The sequence below is a fragment of the Pholis gunnellus genome (genome assembly GCF_910591455.1).
Source record: "Pholis gunnellus genome assembly, chromosome: 9".
NCBI lineage: Eukaryota > Metazoa > Chordata > Actinopteri > Perciformes > Pholidae > Pholis > Pholis gunnellus.
The window spans coordinates 6,780,033-6,800,190 of record NC_136535.1 but is presented as its reverse complement, the minus strand read 5'-3'; the positions used below and the strand labels follow the sequence as shown (position 1 = coordinate 6,800,190).

Genomic DNA, 20,158 nt, shown 5'->3' with positions numbered 1-20,158 from the left:
TTATAGATTATCCTTGCATTCCTCTGGCACGTATCTCACCAAACAGAAAATTGCGAGGGGTGCTCAGAAAAGGTATTTCCATTCCCTCTATCACACTCTTTATTTCTCTTCTTTCAATTTTGCCATCCTGCTATGTGGTTGTCTCAGCCCTCCTATCTCTCTGTAGAGCCTCCCCAGCTCTGTTCTTCTCCTCATGTCTGTAAAGCCCATCTGCTCGCAGCGCTCTTATGTTTTTATTTGACAGCAGCAGCGTTCGAGGGCCGGCCCGTCATGTCAAGTGAAGGTTTACAGACCCTGATGGGCCAAACAGTCTGGCTCCGATAATGGCCACCATTGCTGAAATCGCAGTGTGTATGTGTGTAGGTGGGGCTGGTGGTGATGGTGTGAGGAGGGCAGTGAAGCAGAATTGGAAACAGCGAGGAGAATGAGAATAAGATGGGAATGAAAATGTGCAGCCACGCCGCAGACTGGGCGAGTAACCTCACCCCGAACCAGCTGGCTGCAGACGTCAATAGCAGTTCATTTTGCTCCACCGTGGTTATAATGGGGTTTCAATGAGGCATCAAATGAGTTCTGCTCGAACAGAATCACTGTTCAGCACAAAACTCTTCACCGCTGCAATTCTTTCTCCAGTGCAGGCAGAGCTGTCAAAAGGGCAACAGGGAGAGAGGGGCCCAAGGAAAATGTGCATTTGTGGTTTGCCGGCAGGAGCGTGTCCGAGACTCGGTGATCGGAAAAATAGAAACCCCTGCAAACGATGCAAAAAACCCGAATGCGACACCAATTTCAACTCCGATAGCTCTCGGAGAGAGGCAATGTTTCAACAAGAAACATAGTTATTGTAGCACAGTGTTGTAGTCGATTCCATTAGACTGTGTTTAAAGGTGCTAAACTCGATATTCAGAGTGCTAATATAGCAGCAAAAAACTATTGTCTCAGTAAGGATATAGTGGAGTAATGTCTACCTGAGCAGAGAATGAATTCGCTCTCCCTCTGTGTGTGTTGTAATCCGAGCTTCTCCATTCTTTGACATACTTATGCTCGTGTGTGTGAGCGTGCCCCATCGGTTGGCTCACGGCAGCCGTAACACTGTTAGCTCTGTCAGGCACCTTCGCCGGCGTCTGCACTGTTAACGCTGATAGCACTGTTAGCTGCATGCTGCCTGCTCAGCCATTGCCATGTTGAGAGGCAATAGAAATGCTCTCAAAATCTATTCCAGTCACAATTACATTCAGAAAGAAAAGTCAGAAAAGATGAGCATAATTTGTATGTATGTATTTATGTGTTTTGGAAATTGCTTATGTCTTTTTAATCATCTTGTGACCTTCATGTTGGGAACCACTGATTCAAATGACTGCGACTCTTTTCAGCATCTTAACCAAAGAAATACTTTACAGAATATGTGAAAAAAAACTATCATGAAAATGAAAGAAATTGATTTCCCTCCATGCAAATGATCATATTCAATCTGATGAAATGACTCATCCTCTCTTTGAGGTAGTGTTCTTCCTTGAAACCCGCTGAATTAAATTACAGTGGTATAAGTCGCATTGCCTCACCTCCGTGATTGCGCTGTTAAAGAAATATAATGTTTTATGAATAAAGATGAGACTCAACATGGCACTTTGCAGGGTATGCTCCTTTTCTTTGCCATGGCCTTCTAGCCAAGGCCAAGAGGAGATCTGTTTCAGCCCAACATTATGTATTCTGCCACGGACCAGTGGACAGTTCGGTCCACTTTAAACCATCTGAATTATTCACCAGAAAATGTGAAACACTGCGTTAGCTCACCACAGTAAATTGTGTGTGTGTGTGTGTGTGTGTGAGTGTGTGTGTGTCTTTGTCTATGTCATCATCATTACACGTTTTATAATCTACATAAAATTGGAAAAAAAAGAAAAAACATTAAACCGCTTCAAACAATGCTGTCACTAATCTTCCTCAGGGATTGTGATGGAGCACACAGGCGTAGGTGTTTTCTTAATACCAGTGGGGTAGAGATAGTCTGCAGATCAAAAGGCCTGAGTCAGACTTAATTAAAAAAAATATTAATCATGTGTGTAGTTTTTGTAATTACCCTTATGCATAATAGTGCGGCTAATTGATTCATTAAGAATCACAGCAGTCGCCGGGGTGCCCGGTGGTGTAGAAGAAGAGGAGAGGGAGGAGGAAAATGAGAATAAATATAACTTCAAAGAAGAAGAAACAAAGTATTAACGAGGTTTAATGTAACGCATAACATAGAGGGCTGATACTGCACAAAACAGCCTCAATAAATGGTTCTTTACTATATATTAGTTTTTATTCGCCGGTAGCGTTGACAATGTGAATAGGTTGAGTTGATATTTGATTATACAGTGTCATCTGCTGGTCAGTAAGGGACATTTCACATTTCTCATTTTGAGCCACAAACACACGACTGTAACAGACGATTTCACTGGAAACCAAAAACTTATGACTCATGTATTTATTGAGTATTTAAACATTTGGTCACTGTGTGTCCCTTTAGAGGGTTACAGGTTAAGTGCACAGCAGTCCCTATCAACAAAACTAAAAACTGATAAAAAAAACTAAAAACAAATGCATCACCAAACATTCACTGTAAATACGAACACATCCACACACAAAAAGAGACCACTTTCTCTTCCAGAGAGGTCAATTCATAAAGGCAGCATGACAGACCTACATTGTGTTTAAGGACTAGAGCCAAGCAGAAACATGCCAGATGCAGTTAAGTTCCTGCTGTGCCTGATTTAAAAAAAACAAGTAAAGTCTGCAGCCACATTGGTAGAAAAACACTTAAACATCACTCTTCAAAAATAATATTTGCTAAAATCAGTGTGTGGTTTTTATTAGGATCCCTCGGATAAAACTATTTGTAAAAATACAGAGTACACTTTAGAAATATGACGAAAGAATAAACACTACTCTGCTTCAGTAATGAGTAGGTTTGATGTTGCTCTGATCGGAGCAGCCCGTTTTCTAAATTGAGCAATCACGGGCCGGGTTTGTTGACAGCACACAGCTACATTGGCCTCAACGCACTGAACAACCAACAGCCACTGTTTGCATTCTGATTACCGACCAACCAACGAGTCACAAATGTCAGCGTCTGACTGGAACACAGCAGGTAATATGAACCTTTTGTAACCTTTAAGATAGAAGAGGTTTAGCTCAGTACAGAGATGTAACGTTACTATAATATATATATATATATATATATCCCGCAGCAGAGCCACTACCAATGATGTCTTCTAGAAAGATGTATCATTGTCAGTGTGGCGAAAAATGAATACTGAGACTTCTCCTTCAACCCTCCTTGACTGACAGATCAAAACCATTTCCCATGCTCTGCAGCAACACAGGCTTTTCATAATCATACAGACACATTCCTGTCAAACAACAGTGTGACGCTGTAGAGCTTCGTGTTCGGCACAGTCCTCTGCACCACTCTGACCATCAGCAAGAGACCACTTAGCAGAGAGACTTTGGTCGAACCTTTGGGAAAAGCTGGAAAGAAAACAAAAGCATTTCAGCATTATGGTGAGGTAGTCAGGAGGTGAGGGCAAAATTGTTCAACCCTTCATTTAGAGATTGGTATCTTACCCCAAAGTAGTTGTTTGGAACAAAGCCCTCCCTGCCACAGAGTGAGGCCCACCACCAATCCGACCCCTCGGGTTTCTGCAGGATGGTGACCATGTCTCCCTCTTTGAAGCTCAGCTCGTCGGCTGCCTGAGCCGGGTAGCTCCACAGAGCGTACAGCACCCCGCCGTTATCCGTCCCCATCGCCGCCTCCACACCTGGATGTATATGCATGCATGTTTAAAACTTTCTGCACTTAAATATCAGTCCATAATACTGAATATGGACGAAATCATAGCTTTATTTTGAACCCCTGGAATCTGTATTTTATCTGCGTTGCTACTTAATTTTTCTTACATAAAAAAAAAACATACAGTACATGAAAGGTTTTAGTGTCATGTGATCTATACAGAATTGCAAAGGCTTTTCCGGCCTGCCAAATATGCAGATTTAGTATGGAATGGTAATTTATTAGGCTACCAACAGATTAGCCCAAAAATCCCATATGATTTAAAGTTTTCCACCACAGTGTGTCTCGCTGCAGTGTGCTTGCGTAAGGCAACAGAAACATATCTGCTCCCTTTAAGTTACCTTGAATGAGGATATTGGCTAAGAGCCATAAATGTAAACTGATGGTATTTTAGCTGCAGCTATATTGTGTTTAATGGTGTGAACGACTGACGGGAGACTGAACTGAAACCGTCACATTAGACAAGTGGTAAAAAGAGCAAAGGTCAGAGCCCCAGTAACTGTCAAATGGTGTCTATTCAATGATTTGTTTGACTTTAAGCCTTTTATGGTACCGTATAGCGTTTGTGTGTGTGTGTGTGTGTGTGTAGATATGTAGGTGTAATAACCTCACCCTTCAGGAAGCTCTCGCACTCCTCAAACCCCACCGCGTAAGGATCGCACTTCTGGGAGGCGGTGGCGCCGTCGCTCTCCGTCATGGCCATGACAGCGGCTCCATTCCTCACCAAAAACTCACACAGTGGACGGTCGTTACAAGAAGCGGAGCAGTGCAGCGGAGTCCTGCGGCCCAAAGAACTGGCGGTTAACGCATGTGGGAGCACAAGATAGCTGTGCTGAAAATGTCCCATTACTGCGAGACACAATACTACAATACTGGTAGCAAAACCCTCACGTTGGCAAAATCTAAGCTTAACATGCAACCTTTAATGTGCTGAGTTACACGGATCCATCACAGGAGAGAGGCAGTGCTGGCGAAATATATCACACTGTCATAATACTACAAGTCCTGCAGTCTAACCCGTACTACAAAATGCACTTAACATATAAAAAAGCACTTGTTGTGCAGTAAATGTTCCCTCAAAGTACAATACTTATGTAAATGTACTTAGTTACATTCTACCACTGGAGAGAAGATATGGAGGGCAAAGAATAAGCAGATATTTACCAGCCGTGGCTGTCTGGCGCGCTGACATTGGCTCCAATGCGAACCAGGAAATCCACCACGTTGTAGTGGCCGCCGCAGATGCCGTTGTGAAGGGCAGTGATGCCCTCATCGTTGGGTTGGCTAGGGTCGTTCATCTGCGGAAGACATTTAACACAGCTAAACTGTAATCAAGTACCTTACAAGAGTTTCTGCTCTGAGATAAAAACTACTGCCACCTTGAGACAACTCTTAACCCCCCAAACTTCTAAAATGTAGTTGGAAGCTGTTGTGCAGCATGAGCAACTTCCAGACAAATGTATTCCTGTGTGAAGAAGCAGCAGCAGGGATGTGCTAAATGCAGGCTCAGCAGTTAAATATCACATCTTTTTCTGCTTCTTTTAAGTGTAAATCCAGACCAGGAGCAGACTTTGGCACTACACTTTACCGTCTTAGTGCAGACCAAGTTTTTACCCTATAGATCTTTTTTCTTTTATGGAGGCTGCCAAGCTAAAAAGAAGTAATTCTTCAAAAATGTATTGTTTTTGAAAGAAAAGTGCACTATTGGAAACATTGTAACTATCTGCATTATTGCCTTTAATTTAAGAATTTAATTCAACCTTTTCTTTTAATTACATATTCTCAATAGTTTATGTTTTTATGGCTCGTTGATAGTCTATACATTTGGCATTTTTTGGCAAATTCCTGTGAATTAATATCACTCTACAGTTTTTATGGTGTTGCTTCCTTTATTAAATCAAAGCTTGATGTTCACTCAAATATGTATAATATTTGTAAGTAATTATTGGTGTAATGGGTTTAGTATCTCAGGCATGACTACTATTACTGTGAGTAGCAGCAGCTGCAGAGTAGTAGTCGTTGTGTGGCTGCAGTAAAGCAGTAGTTGCCATGGCAGTAACAGTATATACAATGAGGTATCACCTCCTGCACGGCCTTCTGCACTATCTCCAGTTCCCCGACCAGCGCTCCGTCCAGCAGCAGGACGAGCGGGCTGAGTCGAGCTCGCCTCCCAGAACTTTTGTGATCCCGCTTGGACCGCCGCAGAATGGAATGGTAGCTCTGAAGAGACAAACAGGATACCAGCTTGCATAAAGTGAAAGAAATGTACAGTACCTTTACATAGCGCTGAATGCATACTAATAGCCTTTTTGTATTTACAATTAGACAATCTCTGCTTTTCTATTACATCATCGGTTGGTCTAAACCCATTTCTTACTCTGAAATCAGGTTGCATTGTGGGTGCAGGTAGAGGAGCAGGAGGTGGAGCAGCTTCCTCTCCGTCTGAGGAGCTGCTTGTCTCGCTACCTCGCTCCCCCCTCTGGCGCCGGGCCTTCCTGTGAAAGAGCTTGTCGATGAGATTCTTGTACTGGTTGGGCTGGTAGTGGGAGGCCCTCTTCAGGGGCTGGGACTGGTCCACGGAGCCCCGTCTCTTCAGGGCCCGCGGGATTTCTGCCCTCATGCGGAGCACCTCCTCGAGGTTAGGGATCTCATGTCTCTGGGCCTCGGGGGCCACCACTGGCTGTAGCCTGGTGGGGCTGAGGGGCCGGGGAGCTGGGGGCACGCCCTCCCTTCTGCCCTCTCCCACGCTGGGCTTCTCCAAGATCACGGGCATGTTATGAACGAAGTCCAGCCGCTCCAACTCTGCGTCGATATCCCCCGAGTTCAGCGCTGCAAAGACAAACACCAAACCACATTCGTTAAGCAAAGTCAGTCGAACGAAGTTCCTGTGAACAGAGAGAGCGTCAGAGTGTGTGTGCAAATGTCGAATGTGTTATACCGTCACTGTATACAGCTGGCTGTCTCAGCTCAGGAGGGTATTGCAGTGGCTGGGGCACACGTGGGTGGAAGAAATCCTTCGGGAAGGGTGCAGGTGGTTGGTACGGTGCCATGTCGTCTTCCCCTCCCAGGACTCTGGGGTGGCGGGTTGACATTGCTCCCCAGTGGGGGTTTTGGAGGCGCATAATGACGGAGAGAGGGATGGGCTTGCGCTGGCGGGACTGAGTAGAAGTCGGGGGAATGGAAATGCGGGAGATGATGGGCTGAGAGTGGAAAGGGGAGTGGGCTGGGGACGAAACATCTGGAGGCATGGTTATGCGCGTGTTACGGGGCAGAGAAGTGTGGGAATAAATGTGAGCTGGAGAGCGAGAATCCTGGAAGAGAAAGAAAGGAATGATACATTTCAATCTAATCCCAATGCACTGAATCAGATGACCGTATAATGTGAAGTGTCGGAGAATTATAACCTAACTCTGCAGCTTTAAGGAGCTTTCGAGCCTCTTTTAGCCTGTTGTTTTCATTTTCAGACAACTTTACAAGCCAGCATTATGGTGCTGACTGTGCATTGCATCGTTTTCTGTCCCATAGATGCCAAAATGGACTGATGCATCTTTTTAAAAATGCTATGACTTGAGTTTTTGATTGAACAAGGCTTGTGAAACTCTCATCCCCGCCCACTTCAGCCTGTTACTTGCAGTAACTCCCATTCCGTGGATATCTATGGCTTCGCAACAAACCAGAGGGAATGGCTTAAGAAAAAAAAAACACTCTCTCACGGTACCTACTCTAAAGCCTCTTTGTTAATTCCACCCACCTTTTTGGGACTTGGGGCTGGAGGAGGGCCATCAAGGTTGGATTCTCTCCAGCTACTTGGCAGAGACGGTCGCAGCCGCTCTGTCTCTGTAACAGGAAAAGTGTTGAGTTAGAAAACAGTACAGTACAGTCTCGGCGCCATTGCTCCTCTGGTATTGTACTCAAATGGTTTGCCCTGGACTAATTCCACACCTTCACATACATAACAAAGGTTGAGAAAGTGGGGCTGGGCGATATCTCGATAACGATATACATCACGATATAGAATATTTTCTGGTAGTCTATATAGTCCATATGGAATTCACCACATGGTAAAGCCTTTTTTTCTTCACTCAATCAACAATTACTTTTATCACAACTAAGATAAATTATCATATAGAATGAATTGCCCAGCCCTGGGAGATAGTAGTAGGAATCAACCAACTGTCATAGGTGTGGTGAGGTTTCTTCTCATAGGACACGTCCAGATCTGTCTCATTCCACTTGCCAGAGCTCTTTTGCTGCTGCTGCACACCCTCGTCTAGCAGAGAGAGAGAGAGAGAGAGAGAGAGAGAGAGAGAGAAAATAAGAGAAAAAGAGAAATACAAACAAAAAAAAGTTTTGGGGTTCATTATCATAACAGTGGACTTATTTATGAAGTAATTCTGTAATTTTTAGCATTGCTGACTGTAACTGCTCATACCAAATCTATAAAACCTGATTCATCACCAGATCAGGAAAGATCAACACTGAGGGAGAGTTCAGAATTTCTGGTTCAAATGGTGCGTTCCCATCATGTTGACTGAGTAGTGCCATTATTATCTGTAAGTTAAAACATCCACCCCAAGACCAGACTGCTCTTGTTTCCAAAAGTACCTCTCCTTCAGTTTCCCACCATCTATGTGATGTTACCTCAAAATGACAACAATGAGAATATAGTTTATCTAATCCCATTCTAATCCCATATCTCTGTTGGGTTTAGTTGCACCAGAACTTCCGTCTAACTGCAGCCACTCACCGGATTTCCTGGACGTGGCAAAGTTCCGAGGCAGCGTGTTGGACATGGGGTAATTGAACGACAAAGGAGAGCGGCTTTTTTCCGGGCGAGGTGACCTGCGGCCCACCGTGCTGCTGTCGTAAGGGCTCAGCTTGTTGGAGGAGGACTGGAGCGAGGCAGACCAAGACGACAGGTCAGAAGAAACAGCAGTACGGCTCGGAGAGGGGCTTCTATCGGCGTAACCGAGGGAGCCCCGTGGGCTCCTGTCGTAACTTGAGGGGGAATGGCGCCTCGGAGAGTGACCCGAATGGCGCTTCGGAGTGTGAGGCGAATGTTTGGGGCTCGGCTGGCCGTACGAGGTTCTATCGGATCCGGCTCGAGGGAGAGGAGAGCGTGATTCCCTGTGGATCTTGGGGGATGGGAGTGGGCTGGTGGTGAAGATAGGGGGGGGCGACGGTGCTTCTTTGTTGCTGGAGAAGATGGAGTCCAAGGAGTGGAACGTTGTTGTGCTTGGGGAGAAAGGCTTAACGCTGCCATTACTGCCGGCTCTCGTCTCCGTCGTAGTGGAGATGTACTGGGGGGACTCTCTGAAGATGGCAGACCTGGTCTAAAGGGAAAATGTAATTGTTATCAATAAATATTATAAGGAAGGACTACTGTGCTGGGTAGCAACATATGCACATTGTTTTATTTTATGTTTAAGATGTGAAGAAAAACTTCTTTTGTCATCATTCAACAACTGATTTGACAGTGCGCCAGTGGCTAAGACTCGTGGAATATGTTGTTTTTGAATATCAACGACATTACTATTGTTTCATTTTAAGTAATATAACAAGGTCTTTAACCTTTACTGGCTAGTGCAGTTGTAGATACCCATTCAGCTTAGAGTATGGACGGGCAAACCTCAGGAGCACATTCATAAGACAGAATGCATGCAGAATGGCATGCTGTGACTAGCTACGAGAGGGAGGGAGACTTCACTGAAGAGGAAACCGCTGCTGGAGGTGTGTGTATGTGCGCACCTGAGACTTTGTGTTGTTGTCGTCGGACGAGGCCTCCTTCAGCAGGGAGTTGAACTCTCTGGATAACTCATCTGCTGTGGCCAGCGATGCATTCAGGTCGTCATTTATAGTCTGGACTGGACACACACCACACAAGCAACACGGACGATTAGCATAGCGTGTTACCCCAATGTGCACCGACACACACACACACACTGAGCCACACGAAGACACGTGAAAGGTTTGTGGAAACTCACACAGCATGCTGCTGCCAATGCTCGCTTCAGAACTCATGGCTGCGAGGAAGCAGCGTTCGGCTCCTGAAAACAATGGAAGCACACCAAACCTGTTAGGAGGAAAGTGTCACAACACCTTCAACTGACGTTTTCACAATCTCGTGGGATTGATTCCCATTGTATGGGGCTCGGCGGGCCCCCCCGTCAAAGAAAGAAACGCAACAGCTTCGTACGAACAGGCTCTGCCGTCTGCCCTCTAGGTTGCCAATCATGCCATTCGACTGAGCCGTTGACTCTTACTTGATGCAATAAAGTTAGATTTGAGTGTTTAACCCTACCCTTTCTCTCCTGCTGCGGGCTCCCAAGCAGTTTCACTCCCTCAGGCTCTCTGACACACACACACACACACCTGAACGCCGTTCATGTCCAAACAAGTTAGTTTGGATACAGCAAATCAGACACTTGCAGGCATGCTTGAAACAGCGAGTCACACCACCAAACGACATCACAGTGGGGCCCTCTCTCGCAGTATCTGTCCTGCTTTGCTGACTAATCCACATTACGTGCGATGCCAGGTGTTCCAGCTTAACGTAACATATGACTGGTCTGTTTGAAAGCCAGTTACAGACAGACAGACAGACAGGTGTAGTGCATTGATAGTCAGGTGGATGACATATTATACAAATACTTCCAGTCAACAGGTCAATTAGTGCAGACTGGATGCAAAGCTGTTCAAACAATGTGTTAATGCCAAAGAATCACTGCATGCCTAATAATCCCTTAAAATATCTGCACGGGAAATCATTCTTTGTCATGAAACATTTCTGGATTGATTTTCTGCTCATTGACATGTGTGACAACAATAGCTGATACGTTGTCAGCTTCTGTTTGTCTTGCAGTAAGAACGACAAATGTCAGTAAAAGTTAAATTAAAAGAATTGTAATAGACGTTAAAATAAAGTGCAGTACCGTGATTCATTTTCCAGTGTGGTTATTCCTTAAAGGGGACATATTAGAATAAAACAAGAAAAGCCAACTACCCCATGGCATCTTCTTCGTGAATTTAAAACACAATATAATACAATATAAATGCAACTTTCTCTTTTAGGTACTGTAAAGCAAATACATTTTTAAAGTCAACAGTAAGTCCTGAAAGCCTTTATGTACACCAGCCATGTAATTCTAATATGTTAGACAGTAAATATGTGCATATTGGGGATAATAAAATGTCTTGGATAAATCGTATGTTCATAAAAGTGTGTTGAGCCCTCCTGACACACCTGTCCCACATTTACGAGCCTGCCCTATTTAACTACTAATGGCCGTGCACGTACGGCCTCACACGCAGACAGAGAGTGAGGTCAGTTTCTCATAGGCCTGTGAAAAAACAAGGAATCCACTGTCACTGGTGATTCAAGTGCTCGGCCTACTGTGCGACCACTCGACATTTCTGCGAGAGCTATTTCGGTATGTTTTCTACTTCAACAACAACACTCACTTTGAATCTGTAACATGCCATCAACGTGTTGAGTGTAATGCTTTTACAGACATCACTCAGATATTTGAGTAATTCATTGTTTGCATGTGCCCGCTATCCCTTAACATGCCTTGTTCTTCAGGCAGTGATACAGAGTAACATCCGTTTGTTGGAGGTTGTACTTTTTCAACTTCCAGACAGTTTTGTAGTTGCTTGAAAAGTATTATTTCCCGGAAACTAAGAGGTAAGTGTCTCTTCCTGCTCCCACTCTTTGTGTTAAATATGTCACAGATTGTTTGGTTTGTATCTGTACAGGACAAACAGAGTGATTCAAATTGGTTTTGATCTTACTTTGGGAAAGACTGCAAAAGAAAAAGGAAAAAGGCTAAAGCGTTCCCTTTAGCTTCTTTTCAAAAATGTTGGCAGAAAGAGAGAGGGGAGGGACATTTATCTTTGTTGCCTAATACAAAAGGTGCACCTTTAAAATCAGACCAACCTCTGAATGAGATCCCAACACCAGTTAAACATGAGCCAGGCCCGGAGGGAAGCATGTGTTATGTGAGGTTGTCAAACTGAAGCGTACAGCACAGCCAGATAATAGCTGTTCTTCACATTGTGTGCTACACTGTACTGGAGTCAGGCCTGGTCACATAGGCTCACATTCCTCAGCACTCCTCCCAGTGAGGCCTTCAGCTCACACACACACACACACACACAGTCTGGGATGCGTAACTCTGTCAAGGACAGCTCACACACAAAGAGATTAGACTCATTAGACTCATTGACTCACAAATGTCAGGTCGATCACTCACTGAGCTCTCCCCTTCCAGCCCAGAAATTCACTCACCCCGCCTAGGGGTGACACAATATACCAGTAATGACAATGGCCGTGGTGTTTTCAAAGAAAGGTTGACATCCTGTTAATAATACCCATTTAGTATCGTGAAAGTAATCCAGTGCCTCTTAAGTCCTTTGAGATACACAGTTGTGGTTACAGACTCTCCACCTTCCTACACTACCGTATCATGGGTGTAAAAATAAAAGTTGCAGATTCATTTTACTGACAGCATTAACACTATTATTATTTTTCAAATTTTCTATATCGCAATAATATTGTTATTGTGAATTCTTTTGGCCACGATAAGTAGATAATCTGACATTGTGACAGCCCTAATCCCACCCTTTTACTGGTTGTGTTATTCTATTGTTACGCTGTCAGTTCACCATCAAAACTACATTTTTCCTTTACTTTTAGATTTACTTGGTACATACTTTTGGACCTCTTAATGAATGTGTAATGCTTGCTTTATGTTTATTTTTCTCATTACTCAAGCCTTATTCATTTACAGGACAATAGACTGAACCAACGGTACCCAACTTCCATTAGGACCTTCTAATCCTCCCACCATGTTGTGTTCTGTTGTCATTTAGATCGTGGATTTTATTTATTTTTTAATTTAATTTAATTTAATTTAATTTAATATTATTTAATTTTATCGTATTTTATCGTATTTTATCATATTTTTATCTTGGCATCTAGTGTTGGTAATTTGCATCTTGTCTGTAATTTGCATATGCAAATACATTTTCAGGTAAACTCAACAGCCATGGCCAGACTTTGTAACATGAAGGTTTCAGGAAGAGAAGCATTTAGTAAACAAATGTTTTTGTAGAAACAGGCAACATTCATGAGGTCATCACATAGAGTAACAAATGAGGCAGCTGTTCCACCTTGAAGCACAAACGCAGTAGAAAGGGGGCGTTCGTCTTGAAGTATTGAAGCGCAGAAACATTAATCATCTGAAAATGTAAAGTGGACTGACAGCTTGTGGCCTCTGCAGCGCTGCTATTCCAGGCTTGTGGATCGGCTGTGGCACTTTGGTTGCGTTCTTAGGAGAAGTTTCCTGGAAAAACTCAAGTGCACTTTATGTCCAGTTCCTTTCCACTGCTGTGATTACGATGGTTCTATGATTACTAGCTGGTTCTACCATTTTAACATACAACAATTAGCTCTCTCAAGTGGTAAAGCCAAGATGAAACCACGAAGGAGTAACTAAACTCCTGGCTACCTCTGCAAACCAAGCTTTAGAAATTTGAAAAACAATTTAACAACTTTGTTAACGAACACTCAAATAAGCAGAGAGATCCTGTAGGAAGCAGCAGGGAGATTAAAGCTTCAAAGACAATAATCAGAAGCTTTGCAGAATGCAAGGGTGTGTCTGACCAAGACTACAAGCGGGCCCTCCCTCTTTCCTTTCCTTTTAAGTCCTTCACCAACAATTCCAGACTAAGCATCTAACCCATTTTTTTGTTGATGCTGAACGCCATATTTTCATTTAGGCATCCATTTGTTTCCTCCCCCTCCTGTTGGTTCCTCCTTCATACCCTTCCTTCAGATCTTTCTGGCTGTGTCTCTGTCCACAGTCCACTGGCAGGGAACTTGGCTGAGACTGACTGATAAAAAAAAAATAAAAATCCTCTGACACAACTAAACGCTTCCCTTTGTGGCTTGCTTTTCATCTCTCTTTGCCATGAAGTCCTAAAAGCTAAATCTGGCTCATGCAGACATCATAAACTAAATGATGTCCCACAGGAGAATAAACCTGCTGATGATGAGACCCTCTCGTAGGTTCCTGTGAAAAACATAACCCCTGGGATTGCATTTTTTTTTTTTATTCCCACAAGCTTTCTTAGTGGCTCACACAGCTTGATTTGAAATATCCGGAATGTCGATCTGTCTGAATTCTCTGGAAGGTATTTTGATGCCAGAGTTTCATGCCAACGTCAAAGGTAACATGCAAATTTATGTACACTATCACTATCTCATGCTGTGTGAGTCATTTGAAATGAGGTGTTAATTTATCCAGATGATGACTGGAGATTAAGGCTCATGGCGCAAATCCAAGTGGGAGGTATTGTGTAATTATTGTGTAAAACATTGTGACTCGATGCGCTTCAATGGCGGTTCATTGTGGAGTTCGTTGTTTTTATCTTTGGTGGCTGCCACAACCACAGAAAGAGTTTATCCGAAGAATATCATCTCAGATAGAAAACTATGACCAAACAGATATACTATAATAAGCTTTATTGATGTTTTTTCACCCTAATTGCATGAGTTGTTCAGTTACATTTGAATTCCACGCTGAACGATGACCTGTCATACATTGCTCATAGATTAATCACGTATAATGACAGACTTCATCAACTGTAAGTTCCTCAGCTACAAAACTCCACCCAAAGTACTTGTTTCTATGACATCCGCACCTCTGACCTAGTTAGTGATTGAAATGCTATCTGCCGACACAAAAAACATTGACGAGCATGCATAGCACATTCCTTTCACAGCAGCTTAAGTCATTGCCAAAGACAACAGCCTTTTAACAATGCAGCTATAACGATCTCCTCAAACGTCGGATAAGCGGTCAGTCTCGGCAAGGTGCAGAAGTGTACATTCATGCGCTGACAAAAATATATTTCTGAGGTGGTAAAGACAAATCCCTGAACCTGCCTTCATTCTTCTTTTGGATAATGGCTTCTAGCATGAGCCCAGCTAGCCCCTTCACTTCTAGAGCAACGCCGTTCTCCGCAGCATGTGACTCAGGAATCTGTCAGTGCCGCACAACATAACAGACATTTCTCACAAGTTACACTGACCCGTCTAACGCCCGCAGTGTGTCATGCTCATGCTGAGGTGCAAAGTGCACAGAGCAGGGCCATTACTTACCAAGGAGTGACAAGTGGATCTGCTTTCATGTGTGAGCATGCATGCAGTCGATCACTGGGGAGAAAGTTGAATAGCTGGTGACTGTAACATTTTTTTTTTACGGCCAGTATAGCAGACAATGCAGCCCAGCTGGTTTTGGACCCAGAGCGGAGCAAACATGTTGGCGACATGCCATTTAAATCCTGCTCTGACAGGAAGGTTAGGTTTATGTTTTAGATTAGCAGTTCAGCAAATAACTGACGCATTTGAGTTTCTAATGGTTTTGCTTTTGTGTATCAAAGCGACACTTAACCTAATCATAGCTAATCTACAATGCAATATGGTGATCATCTGTAATTAATATCACATAATGGATCATAAAAACACCATTCAATCTGATAAGATCACTAATAATGAAGTCACAAAATCTCATAAGTCCTGCAGTTAGGGTTGAGCGATATGGCCAAAATCTTCTCTCTCGATATCGATAATGATATGTATCACGATATAGCATGTTTCCTGCCCATCCAATAGATAAATGGTCTATATGAAATCACCCCATGGTATGAACTTTAAAATAAACAACTTATATCGCGATAACTCGACATATGATTTCATCATGACATGATTCCATTAAAAGAGGATATATGATCAGAACGAGTTTTTGCCCAGTCCTACCTGTAGATAGTGACTCTGGCGGTAGAGTATATATATGCCTGTCTGTTATTGTCTTCTACTGCTGGCTGCACAGCAGTCTACCAAAGTCCAGCAGCTGGCTACTGCACCGAAGCTTTCCTATGTGGATGCAGACTGGGAGGCATGCCAGGCAGAGGTGGCAACATCTGATTTTCATTACTTTGAGAACAAGCTCCTCCTCGCATCCAAGACCTCTCCCAAAAAAACGAGAAAAACGATGGAAAGAACCATTCAAAGGGGGAGAAAAAAAAGGCGTTTCACGCGATTGCACTTTCGAGGAGCGAAACCAAGACTCAAAGAGCTACAATGACGCACGCAACACAGACGCGATCTTGTTGTAAAACTTTTTTTTTCTCCCCACGCAGATAGGTGCGCAGGACACGCGATTATAAAAACGTCCTTACCTCAAACCAACAGGTACTTTTCTTCTTCTGCTCGAGAGGAAAGCGGAGCCCTCTTGTCTTCCTGAAGAAGTCGGGTCGCTCTGACTGTGTTGCTGTCTTGCGCCGATTGCTCCAGACATGTAGTCATAGCTGCGTAACTCACTGAGTTCAGCTATTTTGGCTCAGAGTCCTGCCCCTCTGTCTCCTTCTCCGCCGCTGTAACCCGAGCCAGGTGTTCCAGGTGAACCTTCCAGACATGCCACTGCGTCTGGGCTCACTCTTTTCCTAGACGTCTTCTGTAAAGAGCAGGTAGCCTACAAGCTGCATGTTTTACAACAGGCACGTAAAAGCTTTATAACAGCTTTATAACCCCAGCAGTCAATTACCTCCTTTCGTATACAGACACCTAAGTAGGCTAATCTTAAATGTTACGGTTTTCCAGGCTACATTTCTATGACAAATGTTGTTTTACATGTTTACTTCTAAATTTAGATTTACAAATGGTAAGCTGCATTATACATGTTGACAAATTACAGGTTGTAATGGATGTTTGATGTTTATGTGTTAATGATCCTACTACCGTTTTTTTTGTAGTTTCAGCAGCTCTAGTTTTACCTGAGACCTCTACATTAATGCCTGTAGGCCTACAAGGTGGGACCGTTAAGGGAAACTATCAATATGTCATTCTTTATTTAATAATGCTGGTGGTGTCAAAATTGGACAAAGATGAAACATTATTTAAAATTTAGCTACAGTATCACCACATCACTGATGATGACCGCTGACAAATTGACCTCTTCCAATGAAACGTGTCTATTACCAAAGTTTTCTAGACGTTGCAGAAGTTCACATTATTTTAAGGGAGAGTCAATTAATAAAGCATTTGCCTCGTCACTTGCACACGTGAGCAGGTGGGCATATGTCAAGGATTAAGGGATGAATAAAGTATTTTAAAAAAAGAAAATGAAATAAAGTATAAAAGAAAAGTTCAGGGCCATACAGTAGGCTGTATTGTTTACTTATTTGTTTGTGTATACTGCTGCATTTAATTTATTTTAAAAATGCCTTTATTTAATACAAAGTACTTTTGTGAATGTGACATTTAACAAAGATAATTAAAGGATGTTTATTACGATAACCTTACTGTTTTTCTTTTTTTAACCGCAGACATGAACACGTGGGCGTATGTGTCAATCATATAACGTAATCACGTCACCCCTACGTGCAACGCCCCGCGCTTGTCAAGCGTTTCCGCCAAGATGGTTGTCGGAGCCTTCCCTATCGCCAAGCTCCTCTACCTCGGAGTGAGGCAGATGGGCAAGCCTATAGCGAACCGAATAAAAGCGGGAGCACGGAGAAGCGAGTTCTTTAAGACGTACATCTGCCTGCCGCCCGCACAGAGTGAGTAACCGAGCTAACGGATAGCTATGACCGCTAGATTGCAGTGTCAGACACCCGAGGGATAGGCGAGGAGCCGCTGTAACCAATGAGATTGTACTTGTCGAGAGCGCTTACCCAATCATGTTCATGGGTTTACCTTGTCGACCAATGGCAGTCAGGCAAGGTCGAAGAGGGCGGGTTTTGTGTGTCATTGAACAGGCAGTGTGTAGCCTTTCGTTTGTGTCGGCACAGGACAGTAGTCTGAATGGCTTCTGACGCACAATATAAGATGTTTGAGCTGCCACTGCGTTCTGTTGTTTAGGCACATTTGTCAGTTTAGTTTCACTAAACACCGCCAAAAATGCTTCATGTGTTTATCAGAAAACGTGTGTCAAAAGCACTGAAAAAAGCCCACCTAGCTCTAAACTGGTCACCGTTCATTTTCAGAACATTTACACTATTCACACAAAATGAAACGACACAAAGAATAGGACACAATGGCACATTAAGAAGAGACACATTATTTGAATCTTTCTTGTTACTACCTTTCACCTTTAACTATATTATAATTTGCCATTTTATACTATACAATATTATGTTAGTGTTACAGATATTTTGCATCATCTAACACTGTCTCCAATGCTCCTGTGTTCTATTTTTTTTTCTTCCTATATTAGTGGAATATACCTCTTACTATTTATTTGCTTTCTCTATTTATCTGTATTGCTGTCACAGCAACCGAATTGCCCCGCTGGAGATCAATACAGCCCTGCCCTATCCTATCCTATCTTTTCTTATCTCATCTTATCTTGTGTTTGTTAGAAGCTGGTGGTGGTTGTTAGGGGCTCGGCCTCAGGTGCAGACCTCAAAATGTTCACTGACTTATTTGAATGAACAGCAACAAACTGTTAAGAGGTTTAGTGTGCTCTAAGCTCACTACTGAGTCAATTCTACGTTGCAAACCGTATAAAAACTGTATGTCAACACATTCATCTCGTTGCATTCTCACATGTATTTCAAACTGTTCCCTTGGAGATCATCTGAAGCAAAAATGCAAACGTGAGCAACACCCAAAGGTCCAATTGAAAGTCTAACTGGAACTGTGTATGCTCTCTGTCCTCACAGTTTACCACTGGGTTGAGATGAAAACAAAGATGCGGATCATGGGCTTTCGGGGCTCCACCATCAAGCCACTGAATGAGGATATGGCTGCAGAGCTGGGTGCGGAGTTGCTGGGAGAGGCGATCATCTTCATCATTGGTGGTGGATGTATGGTGCTGGAGTACAGCAGGCAGGCCGCTAACGCTCGCCACAAAGAAGAGGAGCAGAACGAGACCATCGCAAGCCTACAGACTCAACTAGGAGAACTAGCACTTACCACAGAGACTCTAGATGCTCAGCTGAGAGAGGTCAATAGGCTACTGCTGTCCTATCCTGTCCCCACCAAAAAGTGATGAAATAAGCCCTGTGTGTTGGTCTGTGTGTGAAAGAACAAGAGTGCACACCCATAGTACTGCCATGTGTGCAGCTTGATAATGACCCCGCTTCACACACAGCACATTAAGTTGGCTGGAACGGGTGCTTGTATAACAAATCAGTGCGCTGGGGATTTGGGTGCTGTCATTAGCTCATGTTTTGAGCAACCAGTTGTTAAGGGGGAGTGCTATGATATTCATAGTGTATTTCTAAGCTTGATCTTGCATGTTCATAATACATTTGGCTGTATACAAGGATTTACAATAAAATGCAATGGCACATTGAAGTTAATATATTTTATAACGGCTTGGTGCGCTTGATTGAGGGCCAAACATGGACATTATTGTTATGTGTCTGCCCCTACAGTTTCATGGACATGTTATGTCATAAATACATTGTAAATCTTCTTTATGGTTCATGTACATTAAATGTGACAACTGTAATAAGGATGGTGTAAAATAAAAAGCTGTCTGTTAATAGAGTTGTTGGCACTTAACACACATGCAGTGTACACTGTGAAAAAATACTCTGATACAAAGGGCCTGCCTTGAAAAAAAACTACTCGATGCAAAAAAATGTCCCATATGACTACTGCTATTATATCAATAGATTATTATTACTTCCAATAATGCTAAAGCAGGATTTTACTGTTTTTACTATTTTGTATATGACTGCAAATGATTATTTTCATAATAGATTAGTCTGCTTATTATATTCTTCATTAATCGATTGATGGTTTGGTTTGTAAAAAGTGAGATGTGGCTTCACAATTACCTAGAGCCCAAAGTAACACCTTCCCAATAAAATAAAAGGATGACACTTTTATCAAAATACTAGCCCATTCATTTTCTATCAATCCATTCATTTAATTGTTTCAGCTGCACATAAGTAAAAGATCCGAGTAGTTTTCCTGCCACAGAGTCTACATAGGCCTACTTAATTACTATATTATCAGAAAAGATGAAACATTTAATATTTAGCTACAGTATCACTACATCACTGATGATCGCTGCCACTGCGTTCTGTTGTTTAGGCACATTTGTCAGTTTAGTTTCACTAAACACCGCCAAAAATGCTTCATGTGTTTATCAGAAAACTTGTGTCAAAAGCACTGAAAAAAGCCTATATATATTATTGACAAACATTAATTTTTGATATGTTATTTGTGTGTAGTGTTGTATTGAGTGTCTTCTATGTTTTTTATGGTATATCTTTGTATTATGTCTTTTCCTTTTACTGTGTTATTGT

The 20,158-nt window shown here is 42.8% G+C and overlaps 2 protein-coding genes across 7 annotated transcripts; one reads left to right on the top strand and one right to left on the bottom strand.

The window, feature by feature from the left end:
* Positions 1-2,270: 2,270 nt before the first annotated feature.
* ppp1r13l (protein phosphatase 1, regulatory subunit 13 like) lies at positions 2,271-16,242 on the bottom strand. 3 transcript variants are annotated; one of them, XM_079166340.1, is made up of 13 exons: positions 16,076-16,242; positions 9,817-9,879; positions 9,581-9,696; positions 8,580-9,165; positions 8,007-8,102; positions 7,584-7,669; positions 6,771-7,143; positions 6,210-6,661; positions 5,915-6,052; positions 4,997-5,130; positions 4,445-4,611; positions 3,607-3,800; positions 2,271-3,510 (listed from the first exon to the last, which is right to left on the bottom strand). In XM_079166340.1, the coding sequence occupies exons 2-13, from the start codon at positions 9,851-9,853 to the stop codon at positions 3,475-3,477; spliced, it is 2,415 nt and encodes an 804-aa protein (XP_079022466.1). In that variant the 5' UTR covers positions 9,854-9,879; positions 16,076-16,242; the 3' UTR covers positions 2,271-3,474. The 3 variants fall into 3 exon arrangements, with proteins under 3 accessions (XP_079022466.1, XP_079022467.1, XP_079022468.1); XM_079166341.1 differs by lacking the exon at positions 16,076-16,242 and adding an exon at positions 15,654-15,777; XM_079166342.1 differs by lacking the exon at positions 16,076-16,242 and adding an exon at positions 13,096-13,114.
* opa3 (outer mitochondrial membrane lipid metabolism regulator OPA3) lies at positions 11,444-19,702 on the top strand. 4 transcript variants are annotated; one of them, XM_079166345.1, is made up of 3 exons: positions 11,444-11,516; positions 17,222-17,455; positions 18,560-19,702. In XM_079166345.1, exons 2-3 carry the CDS (start codon positions 17,314-17,316, stop codon positions 18,886-18,888), a joined length of 471 nt encoding a protein of 156 aa, XP_079022471.1. In that variant the 5' UTR covers positions 11,444-11,516; positions 17,222-17,313; the 3' UTR covers positions 18,889-19,702. The 4 variants fall into 4 exon arrangements, with proteins under 4 accessions (XP_079022471.1, XP_079022472.1, XP_079022473.1 ...); XM_079166346.1 differs by lacking the exon at positions 11,444-11,516 and adding an exon at positions 16,004-16,088; XM_079166347.1 differs by lacking the exon at positions 11,444-11,516 and adding an exon at positions 16,281-16,295.
* The last annotated feature ends 456 nt before the right edge of the window (positions 19,703-20,158 follow it).